A 26,566-nucleotide genomic window follows, 5' to 3' on the forward strand; every position below is an offset into this window, starting at 1 on the left:
ATGCAGGCAAGTGGCAGTAGCTCAGGTAGACAACTTGGTCGGTATGGACGAGTTGAGCCAAAGGAGCCTGCTTTCTGTGCTGCGTAGCTCTACAACCCTATGACAAGCCTATTGTGTGGAAACCTAGAGAAGTCCATAATTCTCTATCAAACACAATTTGCTTATTGACCCTTACAAGGTACAGTAGGTAGAATTGATTTACATTTAATAAAGTCTTGGTTGCTTTCTCTAATCAACCCCCAAAATGATATTTACTCAAAATCAGTGATAATCTGATTCTCGTTCACTATTGCATTTGCTGTCTCCGCAATTTAGAATCAGGGTCATTATCGCTGACTTGTATATCATGAAAAGACATAGAAGTGCAAAGACATAGAATTACTGCAGTTAATATGACACTATATTAGACCCAACTTAGACCCTACCTTACCTAGTAACTACAGACCTATTTCTAAATTTTCATTCCTGTCAAAGGTTCTCGAAAAGGTTATTCTCAGTCAATTGCTGCCCTACTTACACCAAAATAACATCTTGGAAAGATTTCAGTCAGGTTTTAAGGCTTATCATAGCACAGAGTCTGCCCTGCTGAAAGTGTACAATGACCTGCCCCTCTCAATTGACTCGGGTGACTCTGCCATTCTAATTCTTCTTGACCTCAGCGCAGCGTTCGATACTGTGGATCACGCCATTTTAATAGACCGTCTCCAATACGGGGTTGGTGTTGATGGCACTGCCTTGAACTGGTTTATATCCTACCTCAAAAATAGAAGCTTCTCTGTCAACATAGACAAATTTTCTTCTCCCCCAGCTAGTCTCTCCTGTGGGGTCCCACAAGGTTCCACCCTAGGTCCCATTCTTTTCTCTATATATATGCTTCCCCTTAGCCAAATTATTCAAAAATACAACATTTCTTTCCACTGTTATGCATAGCTTTATCTCTCCCTGAAACCAAATGACCAGTCAAATCTATCCAGCATCATGAACTGCCTTGAGGACATAAAGTGTTGGATGGCACAAAACTTCTTACAGCTGAATGAAGACAAGTCTGAAGTTGTCCTAGTTAGCCCCTCTGACTCCATCAAAGTGATTACCAACTATCTTGGTAACTTGTCCACCCTTGTCAAACCCCATATTAAATCCCTTGGTGTGATATTTGATTCCACCTTTAAGTTTGACAAGCAAGTTAGTGCAGTAGTAAAAGCCATTTTTTTCCAGCTTCTTTTGTCAAAATCAAGCAGTTTCTCTCTTTCAAAGATCTCGAGAAAGTCATCCACGCCCTTATATTCTCCCGCTTGGACTACTCCAACTCCCTGTATGCTGGGATTAGTCAGTTGTCCCTGTCCTGTCTACAACTGGTCCAGAATGCCACAGCCAGGCTCCTGACAGGTGTCCAGAAGAGGGACCATATTACTCCTATCCTGGTCTCCCCCCACTGGCTGCCAGTACGGTTTAGAATTGATTATAAGATTCTCCTGTTTGCTTATAAAGCCCTAAATGGGCTGCCCCCCCCACCTTATATTGCAGACCTTCTAACCCCTTATTCTACTTCCAAGTCCCTCAGGTCGGCCGACTTGGGGCTCCTGGCTGTCCCACGATCTAAACTTAAGCTCAGGGGTGACTGTGCCTATGCTGTTGTAGCCCCTAGACTGTGGAACAGCATTTTCCTCCCTATCAGATCTGCCCCCTCCATCGACTCTTTCAAGTCCAGGCTCAAAACTTACTTTTATTCACTGGTGTTTGAATTCTCCTGATGTGGCTGAATTTTGGATTGTGCCTAGGCCCTTGTGTTGTTTCCTTTGAGCTTATAAGCTGTTTGCCTTGTTGGTTATGTCTGTGTTTCTTGTATTTGTGATTTTATCTATCTGCTCTAATCTGTACAGCACTTTGGTCAACGTAGGTTGTTTTTAAATGTGCTATATAAATAAATTTGACTTTGACTTGACTAATAAAGCTCGGAGTTGTCAGAGTTTGGAGTTCAATTCTGACGTCATCCATAAGGAATTTGAATGTCCTACCTGTGAACCCGCAGGTTTCTTTCAGGTGCTCTGTTTTCCTTCCACAGTCCAAAGGTATACACATTCGTAGGTTGTGTTTTTCACTGTAAATTGATCCTAGGCTTGAATTGGAATTGGCGGGTTGCTCGTGTTGTATTGCTAAGTAAATAAATGCATTAATCAATAAATTGTTGGGGTGGGGCAAGAATAATAAAGTAACATTTATGAGTTAACAGACTGTTCAGAAATCTGAGGGCAGAGGGGAAAAGGCTGTTCCTAACAAAAAAAGTGTGAGTCTTCAGACTTCTGTACTTCTACCCTGGTGGTACTAACAAGAAGTGCTTGTGTGGGTCCTTAGTGATGGATGTCACCTTCCTGAGGCATTACATATTGAAGGTGTCCTCAGTGGTGGGGAATATTGTGCCCATGATAGAGCTGGTTCAGTCTACAACCCTCTGGAGCCTTTTTCAATCCTGTGAATTGGAGCCTTCATACCAGGCTGTGATGGAATCACTCAGAATCCCCTCCACTGTATATCTATAGAAATTTGTGTCGTTGTGGCATACCCAATCCTCTCAAACTCCTAATAGAGTAGAGCTGTTGGCATCCTGCCTTCAAGATTGTATAAATGTGTTGGGACAGGATAGATCCTCAGAGATGTTGACGCCCAAGAACTTAAAGCTACTCACCCTTTCCACTGCCGACCCAGCAATGAGGGCCAGTGTGTTTTCTGTCTTCTCCTTCCTCAAGTCCACAATCAATTCCTTGGTCTTGCTGCCACTGAATGTGAGGTTGTTGTTGTGACACCACTCAACCAGCTAATCTATCTCACTCCTGTACGCCTCCTTGTCACCACCTGAGATTCTACTAAATATGGTTGTGTCATCCGCATATTTATAGATGGCATTTGAGCTCTGCCTGGCCACACAGTCATGGGTGTAGATAGGTTAGAACAGAGGGCTAAGAATAGAGTAAACCTTATTGTCTTTGCTCAAGCCAATGAGGTTGCGGTGCACAGATCCTTGAGGTGCACCTTCTGTTGATTGTCAGTGAGGAGGTATTTCCACGCAAGTGTGCTGTCTTCCCTTGTCTCTGTTCCCATTGGGCAGTAGATTCTAAATACTGAGAGCATGAACCACCAGACCCAAGGACAGCTTCTATCCCATTTCTCTGTTACTACAAAACAATATTCTGAACTCTGGTTTCTTTTTACTGCCTTGGTGTAATTATGTCTGGTATGATCTGTCTGGATGGCTTTTTCACTGTTTATGAGACAATGATAAATCATCAGAATTTCTTCAGCATCTTTTCCACTAGTTGGTCATAGTTCCAGTCCTTGGACAGTTCTCCCTTGACAGCAATTTATCCAGGCAATAATGAAACTTCCCCTCCTGAAACTCTTCCTTCTGTTCTATTCTCCCCATCACCCAGTTCTGCAACAGGACATATTTTGGTGGCGGGGGAGAAGCATTAGCCTAGATTTTTTGAAGACTGGGTGAGTCTGTGGTGCGCCTCTCACATCTGCAGTGAAAGGTTAGAGACTGCAGAAGCTGGAATCTGGAGGGGCGGGGATAAGAAGAAAAACCCGAGTTCCTCCAGCAGGTTTGTGTGTTTTTTTTTGCACGTTAGTTAACAGTTTTTTTTTCTGCACTCTGTACAATTTAGGATTGGGGATAAGGTTTCCAACTAGCTGTGTTCATGATTTTTTATGTAGGAGGTGTGTGAAAGATAGGAATGTGACAGCATGGTCAGGAACACAAACTGAGCGATGAAAAGTTTTACCAAACATATCTCAGAGAGATGATGGGGAGGGGGGTGGTAGTGCGATGAGTTGCGCTGGGAGAAGTTGGTAATGGTGGTGAGGGGTGGTGTCCCAGCATTTATGAAAGTGTTTCAGATTTCTTTAAGGGTTATTAAATACTGTAACGAGTGGCGCCTCCCATTAATCGCTACGCTTCTAACATTGTAAGGATGGCGAGAAGGTGTTACGTAACGCAGGGGGTCGAAATACTAATGCGGCAGTGTTTGTGTGTTAAGGGAAGGAACGTTCTAGTGGTTTGAAATTGGCTTACAACGTTGGACTCGTCTACCGTCATTTAGTTAAAATCCACGTTGTGACTTTAAAAGGGATATTTGTTTTCTTTTGCACATTGCCCCTGAGCGTTGAGGTGATGTCGGGAGGGGTTACAGCCGGGCTGATTGGGTTGTGGAGGTGTGCCTGAATATTGGGACATGACGGGGCTTGGATAGGTCGACACCAGCCTCACCCGTTGTCGAGCGGAGAGTTCATTTCCTGAAACTTTTTTTCTCTCTCTTTCCTCCCACCGGACTGACGGATGTTTACAGTCAATTTAGACCCAAGTTTCAGCAGTTGCAATCTGTGCTGTGACTTCGCAGTTACCGATTGACAGGCGAGCGAATTCGAAAACATTAGCTATCTCTCTCTCTCAATGTGCATTTGTTTTTTTTTGGAGAGCCTCTGGATTGGGGACTATATTCACGTGTGCAGTGCGAGGAGATATTAATAAACATCTCGTCGGCGTGGAGTTGGACAGTAGGCACGGAGCTCGCACTGGGCTACGGGTCGCGATCGTGGGCAGCAGGGAGCTCCGAGACGGATGGTTGCTGCAACCCGGATTGGTTTTAGAAGTATCGTGGGACTTTCGGAAGGGGGGTGGGAGGCAACTTAGGAGTTTCCTCCCTTCGTAACCCCCGCCCCTGACCCAAGGGGTGCGCGGTGCAGCTGTCAACAAGGACGCAGGTTCAAGGCTTGGACCGTCCTCTCCGGCCACCAGGACACCTCATGGGAAGCACCGCCCTGGACAGCAGCAAAAAGAAAGGGGGGATGAAGAGAAACAAACGGCGCATGTTGCGCCTGAATATCCCGGTAGGTTTCATGTTGCCGAGCGAGGAAGGGTATTGGGTTGCGAGTCGTGGGTTTTGAGGGCTTAGGCCGGATCTCCACGGGGGCGGGCGGCGCGTCGCTGAAATAAAGGGAAGTTGCTGCGAGATGCTGATTGGGGGAGGAGGGTGCGAGAGCAACGCGCCAAACACTGGCCGCTGAAGCCAAAGTCATGTTAAAGGGGGCTGCCGAAACACCTGGGCAAAGTGCTTCACGCCGGACCCAACTCCGTCTGTCCGTTTAAGACAAATAGAGCGAGAGGTCCATCAAAACAACGACATCAGTGCATGAAACGGAATTAAGGGGACCACATGGTGGGGTTCAAATTAGCTCCCCTAATCCTTTCGCCGAAAACCAGGGGAAGACGGAAACATTAAAACAGTATTGAAAGGTGCTGAAATTTAGCAAATGGTATTTGAGAATAACATAGAGGAAATCTGATAATTTTCATTTTCTTACAGAAAATTGCAGTCTTAATTCCCTCTAAGGAGGGCGTCTTAATTCACTCTAAGAGCAGACGTTCCCAGTATGGGGTCCACGAACCCCACTGTTAATGGTAACGCTCCATGGCATTAAAAAAATCTTTGGGAACCCCTGCCCTGGAGGGAAAGGGGTATTTTGCCTTGATTGCAACGCCTCTCTTGGGGATATACAACCTGCTGAGTCCCGTGCAAATCTTAAACAAGAGAAGATTTCCAGATGCTGGAAATCAAAGTAATACACACAACATGCTGGAGGAACTCAGCACGCCAGGCAGCATCTATGGAAAAGAGTAAACAGTAGATGTTTCGGGCCAAGACCCTTCATCTGTTCTGATCTGTCCCAGCCCAAGACGTCGATTGTTTATTTTCCATAGATGCAGCTTGGCTTGCTGAGGTCCTCCAGCATTTACTGTGCAAATGTTGGTGGTGTGTAGGTGGGAAGGGCTTATCCCTTACAGCTTTCATGTTAATAGCAGATATTTAAACCAAATGCCCCTTGGAGGGAGGCAGAGAAGAAGCCCAGCGTGTTGAGACAACAGGGTTAACACAGTGACCTTTACTTTAAAAAAAATTATTCCTGATGTGTTGCATGATGCAAATTGGGAGGGGGGACGGAGTAGGAAGCTGGGAAGGAGATGGACGACAGATGGTGTTATTAATTTTCTTTCCAAGACATATCTCCATTCGCAGTGGAAGATGTATCATTCTGATTACATAGAAGATTTTCAATCCATCAGTGCATCATTGGTTTTCTTTTCATGTATGCTCCAAGAGCAATAATATAATGCTGAGGCTTTCTCGGACAGAGCACACGGAGTATTGGGTGTGCCAGAAAGGATGTACTGGCATTAGAGAGGATCCAGAGGTGGTACATGAGAATTACCCCAGGGATGAAAGGGTTAACTTATGAGGCGCTTTGGGCCTGTACTTGCTGGAGTTTAAAAGAATGAGGCGGGAGCTCACTGAGACCGCTCGAATATTGAAAAGCCTACATAGAGTGGATGTGGAGAGGATGTTTTCTATAGTGGGGAGAGTCTAGGACCAGAGGGCATAGCCTCAGAATACACGGATGTCCCTTTAGAACAGAGATGAGGTGGAATTTGTTCAGCCAGAGGGTGGTAAATCTCTGGAATTCATTGCCACAGATGCGTGTGGAGGCCAAATCACTGAATATATTTAAAGTGGGGGTTGATAGGTTCTTGATTATTAAGGGCATCAGAGGTTACGGGGAGAAAGCAGGAGAATGGGGTTCAAAGGGATCATAAACTAGCCATGAAGGATTGGCGGAGCAGACTTGTTGGGCTGAATGGCCCAAATCTGCTACTATGTCTCATAGTCTTGTAAGTCTGAGAGGTTTTGAGGCGTCTCTCTTTGCAAAAGGAGAGGGTTGTAGAGCTGTGGCCTTTCCCAATGGAGCCTGGGCGACAGCTGCACCAAGCTTTAGTGTATCCCTCAACAACAGGTGGTCTTTCGAGGGTGTGAGACTGCACATTCTGAAGTGGACAGCTTGCTGTCGCTGACCAGAGGGCAGCCTCCAGAGCTGATGACTCTTCAGCAGCAGCGCATGTTTGTTTCGGTGGGTGTTCATGGGAACAGCCTACAGAGAGCAGGAAAGCAATACAGCAGGACTTTGGCAGAGGGCAGCATTTCATTTTATTTTAACAACAATATTTATTTTCACAATCAAATTATAATCAACTTGTATTCAAAGCTCAGGTCCTAGCCACATCCTCACAAATTTCCTCTACACTCTTTCCAGCTTAATGGCATCTTATAGCAGATTGACCAAAAACTGAACACAATATTTGCAAATGTAGCCTCACAGATAATTTGTACAACTGCTTCCACACTTAGTACTCTGACTGATGAAGACCATCATACCAAAAGCCTTCTTCCCCACCCTGTCTGCCTGTGGCACTAGTTCTGGCAACCGTGGACTTGTACTTCTCTTGTTCTACAAGACTCCTGAGGGTCCTACCATTCACTGTGAAAGTCCTGTCTTAACTTGTCTTCCCAAAGAAGCAGCATCTCGCACTCCTTTGCTATTCCTTAACCAGCTCATCACTGTCTATGACACCATCTATTTCACTGTCATTTGCAAATTTACTAAACATACACTGTGCATTCTCATCTAAATTATTGATACAGATGACAAATAGCTGCTGTCAGAGATGCAGTGCTGTTTTGTTAACTTCATGTGACTGATATCTTACTGGTTCGTCACTGAAATATTTTCCATATATCATATTTTAAAATTTAAGGTAGTCAAAACTGTCCAATGCATCACTGACACCAGCCTGCTTGCCACCAAGGACACGTATATGGAAGGGTTCTGGAAATAGGCCAGCAAAATCATGAACGAACGAACCCACCTTGCTCATAGACTGTCCGCCAATCATTAACCTACCCCAGCACACCCGCACCATCGCTACGTACACATCACCCAGCGTCACTTTATGCACATAAATCTGTGTATATAACAGTTACAGTACTGTGCAAGTCTTAGGCCCATTTTCATAGTACTATAGTAATTTTATGTATTGCACTGTACTGCTGCAAAAAATAACAAATTTAATAACATATGTGAGTGATGATAAACCTGATTCTGATATGAGTCTGTATTGTCACCAGAGAGTGGGAAAAGGGCAGGAATAGAGGAATCATGGTTGGGTAAAGGGCAAGGGAGAGGAGAGGGAGCGGGAAGCACCAGAGAGGCATTCTGTAATGATCATTAAACAGTTAAATAGTTTGGAATCAACTGACGTTGCCTGGTGTCTCAGGACTAGGTGTGTCTGTACCTGTGCCACCCCTCTGCCCTGGCACTCTGCCACCATTCCCACATCCCTCCCACAGCGATCACTCTTGCCATACCCAACATCCTTTTCTCCCGCCAAATTTACAAAATTCACTTGCCACTTCATGTTGACAAACACAGTACTGTGCAAAAGGCTTAGGCATCCTAGCTATGCATGTGCCTAAGTCTTTAGCACAGTATTGAACTTGTACATTGTGTTTTATAAGATTGCTTTTATATGTATACTTATTATGTTTTGTTTTTATTGTGTTCTTTATGCTTATTGTGTTCTTGCGTGTTAGTGTTAGCGAGTTGTTAGCGTACTGTGTTGATGCTGGAAGTGTGGTGACACTTGCGGGCTGCTCGCAGCACAACCCTCGGACTCTGCTTGTTGATGCAAAGCTGCTCATTTCACTGTGTTTCAATGTACATTACAAAAAAATCCAATCTTTAATCTTTAACTATTCCCAGAGTGAGAACTAGAGAAATATAGAAAAATAGAAAGCAGGAACTGGTCGCGCAGCTATTCGCACGAGCTCCATTAGTCAGAATAATCAAGGGTGATCCATTTTTGCAGAGGCTAACTATTTCATATGCAGTGGATTTCAGTTAATTGAGCCATTAGTTAATTGGGCAGCCTCTTATTTGGGACAACTCTTAAAGAACAAAAACTAATCAAGAAAATAGTCACACAGTAGCATAGTGGTTAGCACAATGCGTCTTAGTGCCAACGAGCTGGGTTCAATTCCTGCCACTTTCTGCAAGGAGTTTGTACGTTCCTCCCATGACTGCATGGGTTTCCCCTGGGTGCTCCGGTTTCTTCCCAGAATCCAAAGATGTGCTGGTGGGCGGATTAATTAGTGATTGTAAATTGTTCTGTGATTAGGCTAGGATACAGTCTGGCATTGCTGGGTAGCGCGGTTCGAAGGGCCTATTCCACACACCAACTAGCGGGAGTATTCAAGGACATTTTCAACCTCTCACTGCTATGGGCAGAAGTTCCCACTTGCTTTAAAAGGGCAACAATCATACCAGAGCCTAAGAAGAATAATGTGAGCTGCCTTGATGACTATTGCCTGGTAGCACTCACATTGACAGTGATGAAATGTTTTGAGAGATTAGTTATGACTAGACTGAACTCTTGCCTCAGCAAGGACCTGGACCCATTGCAATTTGCCTATTGCCACAATAGGTCAACGGCAAATGCAACCTCATTGGCTCTTCACATGGTTTTAGACGACCTGGACAACACAAATACCTATGTCAGGATGCTGTTCATCGACTGTAGCTCAGCATTTAATACCATCATTCCCACAATCCTGATTGAGAAGTTGCAGAACCTGGGTCTCTGTACCTCCCTCTGCAATTGGATCCTCAACTTCCTAACCAGAAGACAACAGTCTGTGCGGATTGGTGATAACATATCCTCCTTGCTGACAATCAACACTGGCGCAGCTCAGGCGTGTGTGCTTAGCCCAGTGCTCTACTCTCTGTATACATATGACTGTGTGGCTGGGCATAGCTCAAATACCATCTATAAATTTGCTGATGATACAACCATTGTTGATAGAATCTCAGGTGGTGACGAGAGGGCATACAGGAATGAGATATGCCAACTAGTGGAATGGTGCCACAACTACAACCTGGCACTCAACATCAGGAATTCGAAAGAGCTGATTGTGGCCTGCAGGAAGGGTAAGACGAAGGAACACGTACCAATCCTCATAGAGGAGGATCAGAAGTGGAAAGAGTGAGCAGCTTCAAGTTCCTGGGCGTCAAAATCTCTGAGGATCTAACCTGGTCCCAACATATCGATGTAGTCATAAAGAAGGCAAGACAGCGGCTATACTTTATAGCAGCACAACATGCAGGTGTCCAACCTGGTGTGATGAAGAAGGTGCCAGGCCCAGAGTCACCCCATAGTGCCCAGAAGCTCCAAGTATTGCAAACTAATCCCTCTAACATCAAGTCTAACAGGAGGCAGATCAAATTGCCTGCAGCTAACATGACTTCACTGAGGAAGCAGTTTGATGAAGATGTCAACCAAATTCTGGAAGCAACGGCAAAGGGAGGGGCCAATAGGAAGCTGCAAGCCATGACAACAATCACTGTCAGCATCGCAGCTGAACGGTTCGGAGTAGAGGAGAAGGAAGGCTTCAAAACACCTTACTCGAAGCAGCCACCTCCCTGTGACCAGACATTGTCCTTGTGTCTGAGTCGACTAAGTAAGTGGTGCTGCTGGAGCTGACAGTTCCATGGGAAGATTGCTTGGAAGAGGCCTTTGAAAGGAAGCTCTCCAAGTACGCAGGACTGGTCAGCAACTGTCAGCAGCCTGGATGGAGAGCGAGGTGTCTCCCAGTGGAGGTTGGTTGTAGGGGATTTGCAGCCCGTTCCTTAGCTAGAGCCTTCAGCATTTTGGGCATCGAGGGAGAGAAGAAGAGGAGAACCATCTGCAGTACCACTGATGTGGCAGAGAGGGCCTCAAGATGGCTGTGGCTCAAAAGAGGGGAGCCATGGAGTCATAAGTAGCTAGCCATCTGGACACAAGCTGGGGTCTGATCAGCCCCGGCTGGGTCACCTGGAGGAGGTTGTATGATGTTGAAAGACCCGAAACACCCGATGATTCCAGGAACATCACTGAAGATGTGTCCAGAGGCATCAGTAGATGTATGTACACAGGAGTTTGAAGAGATTTGGCATGTCAACAAATACACTCAAAAACTTCTATAGTTTTACTGTAGAGAGCATTCTGACAGGCTGCATCACTGTCTGGTATGAAAGGGCTACTGCACAGGACTGAAAGAAGCTGCAGAAGGTTGTAAATCCAGTCAGCTCCATCTTGGGCATTAGCCTACAAAGTACCCACGACATCTTTAGGGAGCAGTGTCTCAAAAAGGCAGTGTCCATTATTAAGGACCTCCAGCACCCAGGACATGCCCTTTTCTCACTGTTACCATCGGGTAGGAGATACAGAAGCCTGAAGGCACATATTCAGCGATTCAGGAACAGCTTCTTCCCCTCTGCCATCTGATTCCTAAATAGACATTGAAGCTTTGGACACTACCTCACTTTTTTTTAATATACAGTATTTCTGTTTTTGCACATGTAAAAAAAAATTCGATATAGATAATCGACTTGTCTATTATGTTTTATTTTATTTATTATTATTATTTTTCTCTCTCTACTAGATTATGTATTGCATTGAACTGCTGCTGCTAAATTAACAAATTTCACGTCACTTGCCGGTGATAATAAACCTGATTCTGATTCTGATAAACAAGGCGTTTTCCCTCACAGAACTGCCACTGTCTGGATGCTTTTTGTTTTTCGCACCATTCTCTGTAAACTCTAGGGATTGTTGTGCGTGAAAATCCCATGAGATCAGCAGTTTCTGATTTACTCAAACTACCCATCACCAAAAATTATTCCATGGTCAAGGTCACTTATTTAGATCACATTTTTTCTTTCCCATTCTGAAGTTTGGTCTGAACAACAATTGAACCTCTTGACCTTGTCTGCGTGCTTTTATGCATTGAGTTGCTGCCACATGATTGGCTGATTAGATATTTGCATTAACAAGCAGATGTACCTAATAAAGTAGTCACCAAGTGTATGTCATTTGTGTGATAGATCATACCCAGTTCTCAAATATCTTTCTCTCCTATTGCATGATGATTTCATTTATTGTACAGTTGTTGATTTATTGCTGCATTTGTATAAGTAACATTGGCTGCAATTCAAAGTCTTTCATTTTGGCTGAAGTACTTTGAGATGTCCTGAAAATTCGAGAGAGGCATCATGAGCATCTCTCACACATTTGTGGTTGGGAACAAACAATATTCCTGGGCCAGATGCCATTTATCCTATGATGATAATGAGGCAGAGGAAATCTGCAGGGTGCAGGCTGCAGTAACAACATATTTATTAGCTCTGGTAGTTAATCTAGATTCGAAGCTAGCAAATGTAATTCCAGGTTTGGTTTGTCATGTTTTGTTTAAAACCTGATAAATAGGACCTGGTCAACAATAACTGGAAAGAAATCATAGAAACTATGCAAGGAAGGAAGTTGCATGAAATTCTGCGCACAAATGACTTGGCAGAATGAATTTTAGAAACTTGTGTTTGACAGATCTTTCACTACTGGGTATGTCATAAAGTTGCAGCGATATCAGGACTTGCAGAAATCCAAACAAAAAGCTTTGTTAAAATAAAAACAATGGAACTATCAGAAACTGGATTAAAAGATTTGGGCGGTGACTGAATGTGCTGATCTGAATATCATCTTGATGCACATTTGGACTGGATATAGAAACAGGACGTTATGCTAGTATTGCCAATGATAGTAGTTGTCCTGTGAAATTCTAAAGCCTCAGAACAATTGGGTTCACAAGACCATAAGATATACAGGCAAAGTTAAGCCATATGGCATATCGAGTCTGCTACATTCAATCATGGCTGATTTATTATCCCCCTTAACAGCACTTGCTTTTGGAGACTCTGCAGCTCATGTTCTCAGTATTACTTGTTTACTTTTACTTGAAATTATTTGCACGATTTGACCTCTTTTGCTTACTGGATGTTTGTCAGTCTTTGGTTTTTCATGGATTCTATTCTGTATATTTCTTTGCTTTCCTGAGGGTGGCTGCAAAAATATGAATCTCAAGGTTGTATATGGTATAGATACTTCGATAATAAATGTACATTGAACTTGAATTGTTTCCATGGTATTACATCACATCTGCCATTTAGGAGATGATTTTTTTTTTGTCAAATCATGGTTGGCAAAGGCAATTCTATTAACTTCATAGTTTTTGTCAGGTCTAGGAACAATTTTCGAGTTGATGGCTTCTAGGTTAAACTATTTGCTTTTCCTCAGCCAGTCATTATTATCCCGAATTTCTGATCAAAGATGGAAGCTATGCTCTCCTATTTAAAGAGGAAGAATTTCTGCATGTACTTTTAAAATTCTGGTATTTTGGCGGGACAGAAACTTTCATGTCTATTGCCTTGGCTTCCTTGTTCCACAAATTAGCTCTCTGGTTCTATCCCTCCTGTTGGTTCAAAAGTGTAGCTGGTAAAATACACTGGTTCAAGGTTCAAAATATCAAAGTAAACTTATTATCAAAGTACATATATGTCACCATAAACCACTTTGAGATTCATTTTTTTGCAGAAATTTACGGTGGGGGGGGGTGAAATACAATAGAATTTTACAAAAAAAAGCTACATAAAAAACTGACAAATATCAATGTGCAAAACAAAGCAAGTTTTGTAAATGAAAATAACACTTGCGTACATGTAAATGCAAGCAGGCTTTTCCCACTGACATTGGATGGACCTACAATCAGAGTTTAAGGAGAACATGAAGGGAAGCTTATTCATTCAGAGGGTCATGCAAGTGTGGAATGAGCTGCCACTACAAGTGGTGCATGTGAGCTTGATTTCACTGTTTAAGAGAAGTCTGGATAGGTACATGGATGGTAGGGGGATGGAGGGCTTTGGTCCCTGTGCAGGCTGATGGAAATAGACAGTTTAAATAGTTCAGCATGGACTAGGTGGACCAAAGGGCCTGGTTCTGTGCTGTACTTTCCTATGACTCTACATAAGTTGTAAAGAGTCCTTGAAAGTGAGTCTGTAGATCGGAGGATCAGTTAGAGTTTTATCCTCTGACTCTGTGCTCACATTCACGTGCCCATTCACAATAATCCTACATTAATCTCATTTCCTTTCTCCCCACGTAATCACTCAGGTGATTAACCACCCAACTGTACATCCTCAGGATGAGAAAGGAAACAAAAGCACCCTGAGGAAACCCATATGGTCAACGTACAAGCCCCACACTGAGAGTGTCGGGTGTCAGGATTGAGCCCTCATCGCTGGAGCTGAGGGGCAGCGGCTGTACTAGCTGTACCACAGTTCTGCTGAGTGCCCAGTGTGCCACTCCTCAATGCATGTGAATGTGAGAGGAGCAATTTAGCTGAGACGTTTTCAAGCCACGTTGAATGCCACACATGGTACAGTCTCACTGTGTTGTTATTCCTGACACTACCATTTTTCTTTTGTTGGTGGGGGGGGGGGAAGACATGATTTTTTTTTTGCTTGTAGTTAAACAGTTCATTAACGTCAAATTAAAAGAAAACTGGAGTAGTAATGCACTGGGTGTGGGGTGACGGGAGGAGGGGGAAGAAGCTGTCTTGGGGAAATATTCTGCCAGCTGTTACCACTGCTGGCTTTTTCCTTTGGGAAGAAACAGCAAACTCTGACCCTGAGTAGACGCATTGAAGCAGCAGTTAATAAAGAGAATGAGTCATCCAACCTATTTTCCTTCACAATCTTTTCAGCAATCACTCAGTTTATTCAATTATTTTGCTTCTGCGTTCTCCACAAGGTCATCGTGTTTCAGTGGTCAGCTAAGCTATCTGATTGTAAGTACACTCAGTGGCCACTTTATTAGGCACATAAGTGTCCACTGAGTGTATATTCGTGGTTTGCTGCTGTTGCAGCCCATCCACTTACAAGGTTCAGTGTGTTGGGCATTCAGACATGCTCTTCTGTGCACCACTGTTGTAACGCGTGGTTATTTGAGTTACTGTCGCCTTCCTGTCAGCTTGAACCAGTATGGCCATTCTCCTCTGACCTCTCTCATTAGCAAGGTGGTTTTTGCTCACAGAACTGCCACTCACTGGATGTTTTTTTTTGTTTTTCACACCATTCTCTGTGAACTCTGGAGACTGTTGTACGTGAAAATCTCAGCAGTTTACCACCCCGACTGGCACCAGCATTCTTCCATGGTCAAAGTCACTTAGATCACATTTCTTTCCCACGATGTTTGGTCTGAGGAACAGCTGAACATCTTGACCATGTCCGCATGCTTTTCAACACTGAATTGCTGCATAATTAGACATTTCTGTTAACCAAGTATGTGTACAGGTGTACATAATAAAGTGCCACTGAGTGTATGTTAGTGTTTTCCAGGTATATAATTTTCCTTCTATTTGGCATCTCTGTAATCTCCTCCAGCCATATGATCTTCAGAGATTTCCACTTTTGACCTTGTGTGCTTTCCAAGGGACAATTTACAGTGATTAATCAGCCTACCTTTTGGATCTGGGAGAAAGTTGGAGCACTTCTAGGAAACAGTTGTTCTACCTTTGTTGGCCCTACCTCTTGTTTTGTAGTCCTGCTGCTCTGAAGCTTCCTTCTCAAACCTCTCTGCTCATCACCCATCTCTCATTTAGAAAGACATTGACTAAACACCAGCAATTTATTTAAACTTGATCATAAAGTACATTTGTGTCAGCATATACAACTACATATCAAAGTACATATATGTCACTGTATACAACTTTGAGCTTCATTTTCTTGCAGGCATATTCAATAAATCCATAGTAGAATCAACTTGGGCATTCAGCCAGTGAGCAAAAGACGATAAACTGTGCAAATAGGAAAGCTAACCTACCAGAAAAATAACAATTCTATGCCCTAATCCAACATTTGTTTGGTTCATTCTCAAAATTTCTTGGTTAAGTATCTTTGTGAAGGGCATTGGGATATTAAAGGTGCTATGCAAATGCAAGCCATTGCTGTTCCTGAGTTTAAGCTGCTCTATTATTGCCATATTTTAATGTTTTTGGAGTTGTATCGGATGCACTATCTGTTCATTGCCTCTTCCCACATTCCCACTACTCAGTTAAAGTTAACCTTTGTAAGAAAGAATAGGTAACTTTCCCTCCCTGAGTTGGGAGGTTTTAGTGTCAGAAGCCCCAGTGAACAATCTAGGCTGTTGTAATGAAGCATGTCTAACATTAATTTGTGTGAGCTATTGGTATTACTGGCAAGAATAGATTAGATTAGATTATGAGGACACTCAGTCCTTCTTTATTGTCACTCAGAAACGCATGCGTTAAGAAATGATACAATGTTCCTCCAGAGTGATAACACAAAAAAAACAGGACAAACCAAAGACTAACACTGACAAGACCACATAATTATAACATACAGTTACAGCAGTGCAAAGCAATACTATAATTTGATAAAGAGCAGACCATGGGCACGGTAAAAAAAAGTCTCAAAATTCTGATCGACTCTCGATAGTCCTGATGGCAGGTGGCAAAAGGGAGAAACTTTCCCTGCCATAAACCTCCAGGCGCCGACAATTGGCGATGCATTGGAAGCACCCGACCCCAGCTGACTCTTGAGTCCATCCGAAAACTTCGAGCCTCTGACCAGCCCCTCTGATACAGCCTCCCGAGCACCGTCCTCTGCCGAGCGCTTCGACCCCGCCCTAGCCGCCGAGCAACAAGCAAAGCCAAGGACTCGGGGCCTTCTCCTCTGGAGATTCTGGATCACACAGTAGCAGCGGCAGCGAAGAAGGCAGTTCAGTAGTTTCTCCAGATGTTCCTCTGTGCTCTCACGTCTGTCTCCATCAAATTAGGATTGTGTATGGCACCCTACTTGACAGGTAACAGATATCATTCACTGGAGTGGCTGCTGCACACTGCATTGCGCTGCCATCTTCTTCTCCTCCAGATCAGTATGTATTGCCCATTCCAATAGTCTTCAAAATGATGGTAGTGGCATTCCTTTTCATTGATGACAATCCATGTGTTTTGCAGTGGCACAGCAGATGAAATGCTTGTTTCTATGTTGTATGACTCTATTTCCATAAGTTCTTAGGATGTAGAAAGAGGCCATTCATCCCTTTGAGTAGATACTGGCTCATAGTTCAATGCCATTATCCCATAATTTTCCTCTCATGTCCCCATATTAATTTCAGTTCAACCACACACTCTACACATAAGTCAAGTTCCAGTATGTTGCATTTACCAGGTATAAATGTCATGAAAATTAGCTTTTGTTTTTGCAGAAGCAGCACAATGCACCATGAGTTTGACAAAGAGAAATTACATGATCTTAAGCAACACACACAAAATGCTGGAGGGACTTAACAGGCCAGGCAGCATCTATGGAAAAGAGTAAATAGTCGCTGTTTCGGACTGAGACCCATCACCAGGACTCCACTCCTGATGAAGGGTCGTGGCTCAAAACGTCAACTGTTTACTCTTTTCCATAGATGCTACCTGGCCTGCTGAGTTCCTCCAGTATTTTTTGTTTGCTGCTTGGGTTTCCAGCATCTGCAGATTTTCCCATGTTTATGATCTTAAGTAAACTATACAGAACATTCATGATACCATAAACAAAATAAATTATAGTGATCAATTAACCTACTAACCCACACACCTTTGAGCTGTGGGAGGAATCTACTTCTTCGCATATGGTCACAGTCAGCACATGCAAACTCCTTGTAACAAGGAGCACACAAATTGCTGGAGGAACTTAGGAGGTTAGGCGGCAGCTATGGAGAGGAATAAAGAGTTGACGTTTTGGACCAAGACCCTTCATCAGGACCTTGTAACAAGCTCTAGAAGTCAGGACAGAATCATTTTTTCGGTGCTGTGAAACAGTTGTGTGCTCCTGAGATCAGTTCTGGCTGAGATGATAAATATGTTCTGACTGCCATCTTAAAAGATTTTGAAGTGAAGGGGAAGTGTCCCATGTTATTCTTTGGTCCTCCACTTGTATATTTTAAATTCACAATCTATTTGATATAAGTACATATATATACTTAATGTATTTCAGTTTTTTTCCCCCTGTGTTATTATGTATTGTGTTATACTGCTGCTGCAAAGTTAACAAATTTCACAACATATGAAATGGCTAGCATGAGAGGGCACAGTTTTAAGGTGCTTGGAAGTAGGTACGGGGGAGGTGTCAGGGATAAGTGTTTTACGCAAAGAGTGGTGAGTGCATGGAATGGGCTATCAGCGATGGTGGTGGAAGCAGATACGATAGGGTCTTTTAAGAGACTCCTGGATAGGTACATGGAGCTCAGAAAAACAGAGAGCCATGGGTAACCCAAGGTAATTTCTAAGGTAAGGACATGTTCGGCACAGCTTTGTGGGCTGAAGGGCCTGTATTGTGCTGTAGGTTTTCTATGTTTCTGTATGCCAGTGGTATTAAACCAGATTCTGATTCTGAAATGCAAATCTTTTTTAACTTGTAAGCCTAATATCTCAGACTGTGTTGGTCGTTGACACAAACTACATGTTTCACTGTATGTTTTTAAATGTTGTGATGTACATGTGACAAATAAAGCTAATCTTTAAATCTTCATCTTCCACCAGCAGTTTGTGTTTTATTTGCTTTCCAGCATCTGCATCGCCATCTTGAAACTGATATTTCCTATTTCCTAATCATTTATTGTGTCTTTAGATGTTGCCGCCTCAGGCACTGCCTGCATTTATTGCACATCTCTTGTGACATCATCTGTATGTTACAGATCCCCAACTGCTCAGAGGGTAGTTGAATCAATCCTCTTGCAATGGGCGTATAGTCACATTTAGACTTAAAGAAATATGTAAATAGTGTTCTTTTTTTTGCCAAGAAGTGGTTTGCCATTGCCACCTTCTGGGCAGTGTCTTTACAAGATGGGTGACCCCAGCCTTTATCAATACTCTTCAGAGATTGTCTGCTTGGTGTCAGTGATCGAATAACCTGGAATTGTGATGTGCACCAGCTGCTCATACGACCATCCACCACCTTCTTGCATGGCTTCATGTGACTGATTGGGGCAGAGGGGGTGGGGGGGCTAAGCAGGTGCTACACCTTGCCCAAGGGTGACCTGCAGGCTAGTGAGGGGAAAGTGTGCCTTGGTAGAGATGTATCTGCACCCTGCCACCCAATGACGGTATAATCCCCTGCAAACAAAAAATAAAGAGAAAAGTAAACAGAAAGTTTAACAATCTTCTTGGCAGAAAATCAGTGAGTGGAGAATGAATCAAATAACATAAATTAATTTGGCATAATACTATTACAGTGTCAGCAACCTGGTTTCATTTCCTACCCTTCTGCCACACCCATCCCCTGCTGTAATGAGCTTGCACAGTATGTTCTTCCTGATTCCTCTGGGTGCTCCAGTTTCTTCCCACATTCCAGAGATGTACCGGTTAGTAAATTAATTGGTCACATAGGTGTAATTGGGCTGCGCGGACTCCAACTTTTTTACCAGGCTGTATCTCTAAATGAAAATTCACTCTGTCACTTGGAAAATGTGGTCGCCAAGTTTGATTGAGAGAGGACTTACCTATCTTTCTCCACACTGACTACAAGCCCAGAAATAAAAACCCTACTGCTTCTTGAACTGATTGACTGCTCCATAATTCAGTACTGATGGAATAAAAGGAGATGAATTTTGTTTGTGTGTCAACTTGCAAAACAAATATCCACTTTCACTTGTGTCAAACAGAATTTGAGGTTAATGCTGCATTTGTTGATGGATATCACAAACTGACAGGCCTAAATTCTGTTTGTAAGGGATATTTTAGATATTTAAAGTTGGCAGTAACATGGGTTTTAAAATCCAATAATAAATTTGAAGCACAGAGAGAAAATGGCTGAGTAACATGTAGTGATGCAAAAGATGCACGTTAATTTTAGATTCTCATTTAGAGGGCTAATTTGATCTTGAACTTTCCTTGGATTGATTGCGATTAATCATAGCACTGATTTTTGAATACCATTTATGATATACTGTTGGTTCAGTGTGTGTGATTTCTAGTTGTAAGATTAGCAACATTTTTATGGCATTTGACTGTTTGCTTCTGCAGCTTGCATGTTCCCATCTCTTATTTGTAGCATTCTAAATGCTAATCTCTTTGCACCTTTAATCTTACTTGCTGCTCATTACACCACTTGCGTTTGGGGCCGCAGTGAAAGTCCTCCATCTCTGGTGGTGTTCAGGGCTTCCTTCATCGTGTCAGTGGCCTCCTCATGATTTTCACTACTGTCAGTCATGCATGTCCTGGGTGGAGACTTGGGGTTACTGTCCTCATTGCTGTTTCTGTAACAATTTTGTTTTACCAGTCAGGGTTGTTAGCCCTGAGCTGAACGGAGACACCTCTTTCTCCCTTATTAGGGAGAGAGAGAGCCTGCCTCTGGTATGTTGAATGCCGGGTGAACAATGTGGTCTTTGGGGTAACTGCAAGTCTGTGCCTTGCTCACGCTTGAGTGCTCGGTGGTGGGTGCCGATCCTTTTTTTTTTGCCAGTGGGGGGGAGGGGCAATAGTTGCTTGCTGCCACTTATGCGCGGGAGGGAAAGACTTTGGGGTTCTAACATTTAACTGTCATTTATTCTTTGGGGGCACTCTTCTGTTTTTGTGGTTGGTTGTGAAGAAAAAGCATTTCAAGATGTATATTATACATTTCTGACATTAAATATACCTTTGAAACCCCCGAATCTGGAAGATGGTGGACCAGTCTTCGTTTGGCCTCTTCCCTTTTGGCATGGGTGACCCTACTATGTGCCAAACCATAAAGCCCTGACATCAGCCAACATAGCTGTCTGGATCTTTGAGGCACTTGCACCTCCAATCCATGACAAGGTTGTGGTCCTCTTGGAGGTTTGCACCTTTAAATACAAGTTTAATTGTCATTCAACATTACAGATGTATACAGCTAAATGAAACGGTGTTCCTCTGGGGCCAGGATGCAAAACATAGTTCACACTATCACACACAGCACACATAGTTATAATAGTACATACAGTCACAAAAAATAATTAGCACAAGTTCCTGAGTGACAGGACCTGAAGATTGAAGGTGCATGGTATGTTATTCTGGAGCCACATTTCTGCAAGGACAAGTAGGCAGCAGTTCTTCAACTTTCACACTAGGGCCCGGTCCGTGTAACAGCTGAGCACACAGCTCCAACAGGGTCTTGTGATCACAAGAAAAATGATATACATTTGCACCATATGTTACACCCAGAAAGACCATTGTGACCAAGCGCGCTGCCATCTCACTGGATTTTAATTTAAAATGATTTAAGGCACATGAGATCCAATTGGATCCAAAATTAGAGTGGTCATAGAAGGAAGTGGGTCATGATGGAGGGGAGGGTTATTTAGACTGGAGACCTGTGACTAGTGATGTTCTGCAAGGGCCTCTGTTGTTTTGTGACGTATTATAAACGATATGGGTAAAAAAGTGGGTGGCTGTTTACTAAATTTGCAGATGATCCTAAAAAAAAGGTGAAGTTATGGATCATGAAGGAGGTTGTCAATGGATAAAAGAGTTTAGCTTAGTTGGAAATATAAGAGGATGAATGGCTGATGGAGTTTAATCCAGCCAAGTGTGATGTGTTGCACTTTGAGAGGAAAGTATGGAGTAAATAGCAGGATACTTAAATGCATTGATGAACAGAGCAATTCCGGAGTGCACATCACTGGAAGTATAAATACAAGTAGATTGGTACAGAAGGTGTATGGCACATTTGCCTTCATCAGTTGGGGCAGTGAGTTTAAAGGTTTGCAAGCCATGTTGCAGCTACATATAGGCTACATTTGGAATATTGTGTGCAGTTTTGGTGTCTGCATTATGGAAAGGATGTGGAGGCTTTGGAGAAGATGCAGAAGAGGTTCCTGGTTTAGAGAGTATTATTTAATAATGAGAGGTTGGACAAAGTTGAAATTGTTTTTCCTCGAGCATCTGAGGCTGAAGGGAGCCTGATAGAAATATATAAAATAATGAGGGACATAGCCAGGATTCTTTTTCAAAAATGGAAATGTCCAATAATGCAAGGGGTAAATTTAAAGTGAGTGGGGTAAAGCTTAAAAATATATTTACAAGGGGCCGATGTGCCTGAACTATTTTGTTTGGTTTTTTTTTTGTTCGGGAGGAGTGATTTGGGGGCCAATGTGCCTGATCCGTTTTGCTCAGTTTTTGTGCTGGAAGGGTGAATTGGGAGTTGATGTGCCTGATCCATTTTGTTCATTTTTTTTTGTTGTGTGGAAGGAGGAATTTTGGGGTGATGATTGTGATGCCTTTCTTTCCTTTCTTGGTTTCATGGCTACCCGGAGAAATGAAGAATTTCAGAGGTGCATACTTTGATAATAAATTAACCTTTGAATCTTTGAAATAGTTCATGTATTATTTGAGGTGTCTCTGTTCTCCTTATGATTTCCATTCAACAGTCTTTAGCTCATGACTAAGTGCAAATTAAGAAGAATTTGAAGTTCAGAAACTTTCAATAATACAATCAGAAACTGCCAGAAAGGAACTCAACAGATCAGGCAGGATATGATGAAAGAAAATCAGGATAACTTTTCACGACCTGCCATTAGAAGTGTTCTGATGAAAAGACATGGCGGATAGCATGGTGGTACAGTGGTGAGTGTAATGCTATTACAGTGACTGGGGTTTGGAATGATTAGGGTTTTAACATTGGAGATCAGATAATTTGCCATTACACTCTTAATGTAAAGCTTGTCTAAGACATCAACAAGAATCGTTCTCTTTCTTCCTGGTCTCCTGAGACTTCTCCAATGGTTGGATTTGATTCCACAATTTGTGGGGAATTGATCTACCAGTATTTCCAGCATTTTCATATTTCAGTATTCCAGTCTCTGTACTACTTTGCTGTTTGCTTTAGAAACATTCATCTAAATGCTTCTAATCAGTCACAAAAAAAAACACTTTTTTAAAAAATGCATTTTATTTCATGGAGATCTCAGAATGTGGCAATGACTTTTCAGTTCATAAAGGATTGTTTGTTACCTGCTTGATGGCTTTGAGCCATTCTGCCAGGTCATTGTGACTTCTTGGCTTGCGATTTCCTGTGCATCTTTTTTTAAAATAAATTTGCCAGCAGAAGAATAACTTGTTTGTGATAATATTGGGAATTTGCCTAAACAATAGTTGATTGAATGTTATGGCAGTCAGGAGGAAAGAGCAAGATCAAGGAACAAATTTCTTGCATTACAAGCAAGATGCATTGCTGAACAGATTGTCTGTTGGCTTTAGGATTCACTTTTTGGTTTAGCTAGCCCGTGTCAAGTCCTGGAGGCACAAAGAGGCCACAGTTGCTGGAATCTGGAGAAACACACAAAACACTCCAGGATCACAGTAGGATAGATAGCATCTATGGAAGAAGTGGAGAGTTGATATTTGGGTCAAAACTCTTCATCTGGACTGAAAGATAGAAGGGAGAATAGAAGGGAGACAAGATGACCTGGATAAAAAAAGGCTGGGTGTTATAGGGGTGGCCCTTCTATGGTTGGTGCTGTCCTACAGAATTATCGCTATTGTCCTTGCCTACTTTCATTTAACCTCCAAATTTAGGGATCAACCATCTAAAATGGAGATAAGAAAGAATTTCCTTAAATTATATTAAATCCTCTGAACCTCTGTACCCCAACTAATATATCCACGTACTATTACGCATGTCCGTCTTCACAATTCTTCATTTGCAAGTTCAAAGTAAATTTATTATCAAAGTACATTTAAGTCACAATATACAACCACGACAGTCATTTTCTTGTGAGCATACTCAATAAATCCATTGTAGAATAATAACCATAATAGAATGAATAAAAGACCGTACCAACTTGGGCATTCAGCCAATGTGCAAAATACAACAGACTGTGCAAATACAAAAAGAAAGAATAAAAAAGCAATAATAATAATAAATAAGTAAGCAATGAATATTGAGAACATGAGATGAAGAGTCCATAGTTTGTAGAAACAGTTCAGTGATAGGACAAGTGAAGTTATCCCCTCTGTTTCAAGAGCCTGAAGATTGAGGGGTAATAGCTATTCCTGAATCTGATGGTGTGGGTCCTGAGGCTCCTGTACCTTCTTCCTGATGGCAGCAGTGAGAAAAAAGCATGTCCTGAGTGGTGGAGGTTCCTGATGATGGAGGCTGCTTTCCTGCAACAACAGTCTGTGCAGTACCTTGTTTTGAGGGTTTGATCTTAAAGATAAAGATTAGTTTTATCTGTCATATGTACATCCAAGCAAACAGTAAAATGAATCTTTTGCATCAAATCAAATCAGCAAGGATTGTGCCGGGCAGCTCACAAATATAACCATGTTTGTATCACCAACGTAGCATGCCCGCAATTCACTAATCCAAACTGTACATCTTTGGATTGTGACAGGAACCCGGAACACCTGGAGGAAACCCATATAGTCACAGGGAGGATGTACAATCTCCTCACATACAACGGAGGAATAGAACCCCGATCTTTCTGCTGGTGTTGTAATAGCTTTAGGCTAATCATTATACTACCATACCATCCATACTTTGATTATTTGGTGAAGATTAGACAATTGTAATATTGTGTGTAGAATAACTTGCTGGAGGTTCCCGGTGTGTAGAGCAGCATCTATGGGGTGGGGAGGGAGAGGAGAGGGAATAGTCAACATTTTTGGTCAAATTTGCATCAGGACTGAGGATGGCAAAGAAAGACAGCTGGTATAAAGATGAGAGAAAGAGTGCTGAGGCACTGTTGTAGGATGTTGGCATGTAGAAAGATCTGGATGTCCTTGTCCATGAAACACAAAGTCATATAAAGATTCAGAAAAGTGGAACATTTCCTTTTATTCTTTTGAGTTCAAGGGCCATGGGGTAATGTTGCAGTTCTATAAAACCCTGCTTAGACCACACTTGGAATATTGTGTTCAGTTCTGATCACCTCATTATAGGAGGGATGTGGAAGTTTTAGGGAGGATGCAGAGGAGATTTTCCAGGCTTCTACCTGGACTAGAGAGCATTGTCTTATGAGGATAGGTCGAGTGAGCTGGAGCATTTCTCTTTAGAGCGAAGGAGTATGAGTGGTGACTTGACAGAAGTGCATAAGATGATAAGAGGCATAGATCAAGTGGATAGCCAAAGACTTTTTCCCGGAGTGGAAATACCAGGGGTATAATTTTAAGATGATTGGAGGAAAGTATAGGAGTGATGTCAAAGGTAAGTTCTGTACACAGAGTGGTGGGTGCATGGAATGTCCTGCCAGTAGTGGTGAAAGAGACAGCTACATTAGGGGTATATAAGAAACTCTTGGATATATTCATGGATGATAAAAAGAAAATGGAAGACTATCTAAGAGGGAAGGGTTAGATTCATTTTAGAGTAGGTTAAAAGATCAGCATAACCTTGAGGACCGAAGGGCCTGTACTGTGCTGTGAAGTTCCCTGCCACATCTAATGACTCTGTGATCTCCATCTGAGAGGTCGATGTTAAGCTGTCAAGAGAGTGAACCCTCGTAAGGCGGAAGGTCCCAATGGAGTAACTGGTAAGGCTCTGAAAACCTGCGCCAACCAACAGCCGGGAGAATTCAAGGACATTTTCAACCTCTCACTGCAACAGGCGGAAGTTCTCACTTGCTTCAAAAAGGCAACAGTGCCTAAGAAGAATAATGAAGGCTGCCTTAATGACTATCGTCTGGTAGCATTCACATCAACAGTGATGAAATGCTTTGGTCATGACCAGACTGAACTCCTGCTTCAGCAAGGACCTGGACCCATTGCAGTTTGCCTATCGCCACAGTAGGCCAACGGCGGATGCAATCTCAATGGCTCTCCACACGATTTTAGACCACCTGGACAACACAAACACCTACTTCAGGATGCTGTTCGACGACTATAGCTCAGCATTTAATACCATCATTGCCACAATCCTGATTGAGAAGTTACAGAACCTGGGCCTCTGTAGTTCCCTCTGCAATTGGTTCCTCAACTTTCTATCCCGAAGGCCACAATCTATGCGGATTGGTGATAACATATCCTTCTCGCTGACAATCAACACTGGTGTACCTCAGGGATGTGTGCTTAGCCCACTGATCTACTCTGTGTATACACATGACTGTGTGGTTCGGCATAGCTCAAACACCATCTATAAATTTGCTGACGATACAACCATTGTTGGTAGAATCTCAGGTAGTGACGATACACAGGAGTGAGATATGCCAACTAGTAGAATGGTGCCGCAGCAATAACCTGGCACTCAACGTCAGTAAGATGAAAGAGCTGATTGTGGACTTCAGGAAGGGTAAGACGAAGGAACACATACCAATCCTTATAGAGGGATCAGAAGTGGAGAGAGTGAGCAGCTTCAAGTTCCTGGGTGTCAAGATCTCTGAGGATCTAACCTGGTCCCAACATATCGATGTAGTTATAAAGAAGGCAAGACAGTGGCTATACTTAGGAGTTTGAAGAGATTTGACATGTCAACAAATACACTCAAAAACTAGTATAGTTGTACCGTGGAAAGCATTCTGACAGGCTGCATTACTGCCTGGTATGGAGGGGCTACTGCATAGGACCAAAAGAAGCTGCAGTAAAACGTTGTAAATCTAGTCAGCTCCATCTTGGGCACTAGCCTACAAAGTACCCAGGACATCTTTAGGAAGCGATGTCTCAGAAAGGTAGTGACCATTATTAAGAACCTCCAGCACCCAAGTCATGCCCTTTTCTCACTGTTACCATCAGGTAGGAGGTACAGAAGCCAGAAGGCACACACTCAGCAGTTCAGGAATTCTTCCCCTCTGCCATCGGAT

At 42.8% G+C, this 26,566-nt stretch overlaps 1 protein-coding gene across 2 annotated transcripts in view; it reads left to right on the top strand.

Annotated features, from left to right (window-relative positions):
• The window catches only part of prkag2a (protein kinase, AMP-activated, gamma 2 non-catalytic subunit a), a 508,879-nt gene that overhangs the window by 41,983 nt on the left and 440,330 nt on the right, over nt 1–26,566 (top strand). The window contains exon 1 of one of the 2 annotated variants that reach the window (XM_072254086.1): nt 4,211–4,881. The exons of the other annotated variant lie outside the window; for it this stretch is intronic. Within the exon in view, the coding sequence (XP_072110187.1) occupies nt 4,798–4,881 (84 nt within the window). The 5' untranslated portion in view covers nt 4,211–4,797. Of the gene's footprint in view, nt 1–4,210; nt 4,882–26,566 lie in introns of those variants that run through there. 2 annotated transcript variants of the gene reach the window in all.

This window comes from Mobula birostris, chromosome 3 (genome assembly GCF_030028105.1).
Source record: "Mobula birostris isolate sMobBir1 chromosome 3, sMobBir1.hap1, whole genome shotgun sequence".
Lineage (NCBI taxonomy): Eukaryota > Metazoa > Chordata > Chondrichthyes > Myliobatiformes > Myliobatidae > Mobula > Mobula birostris.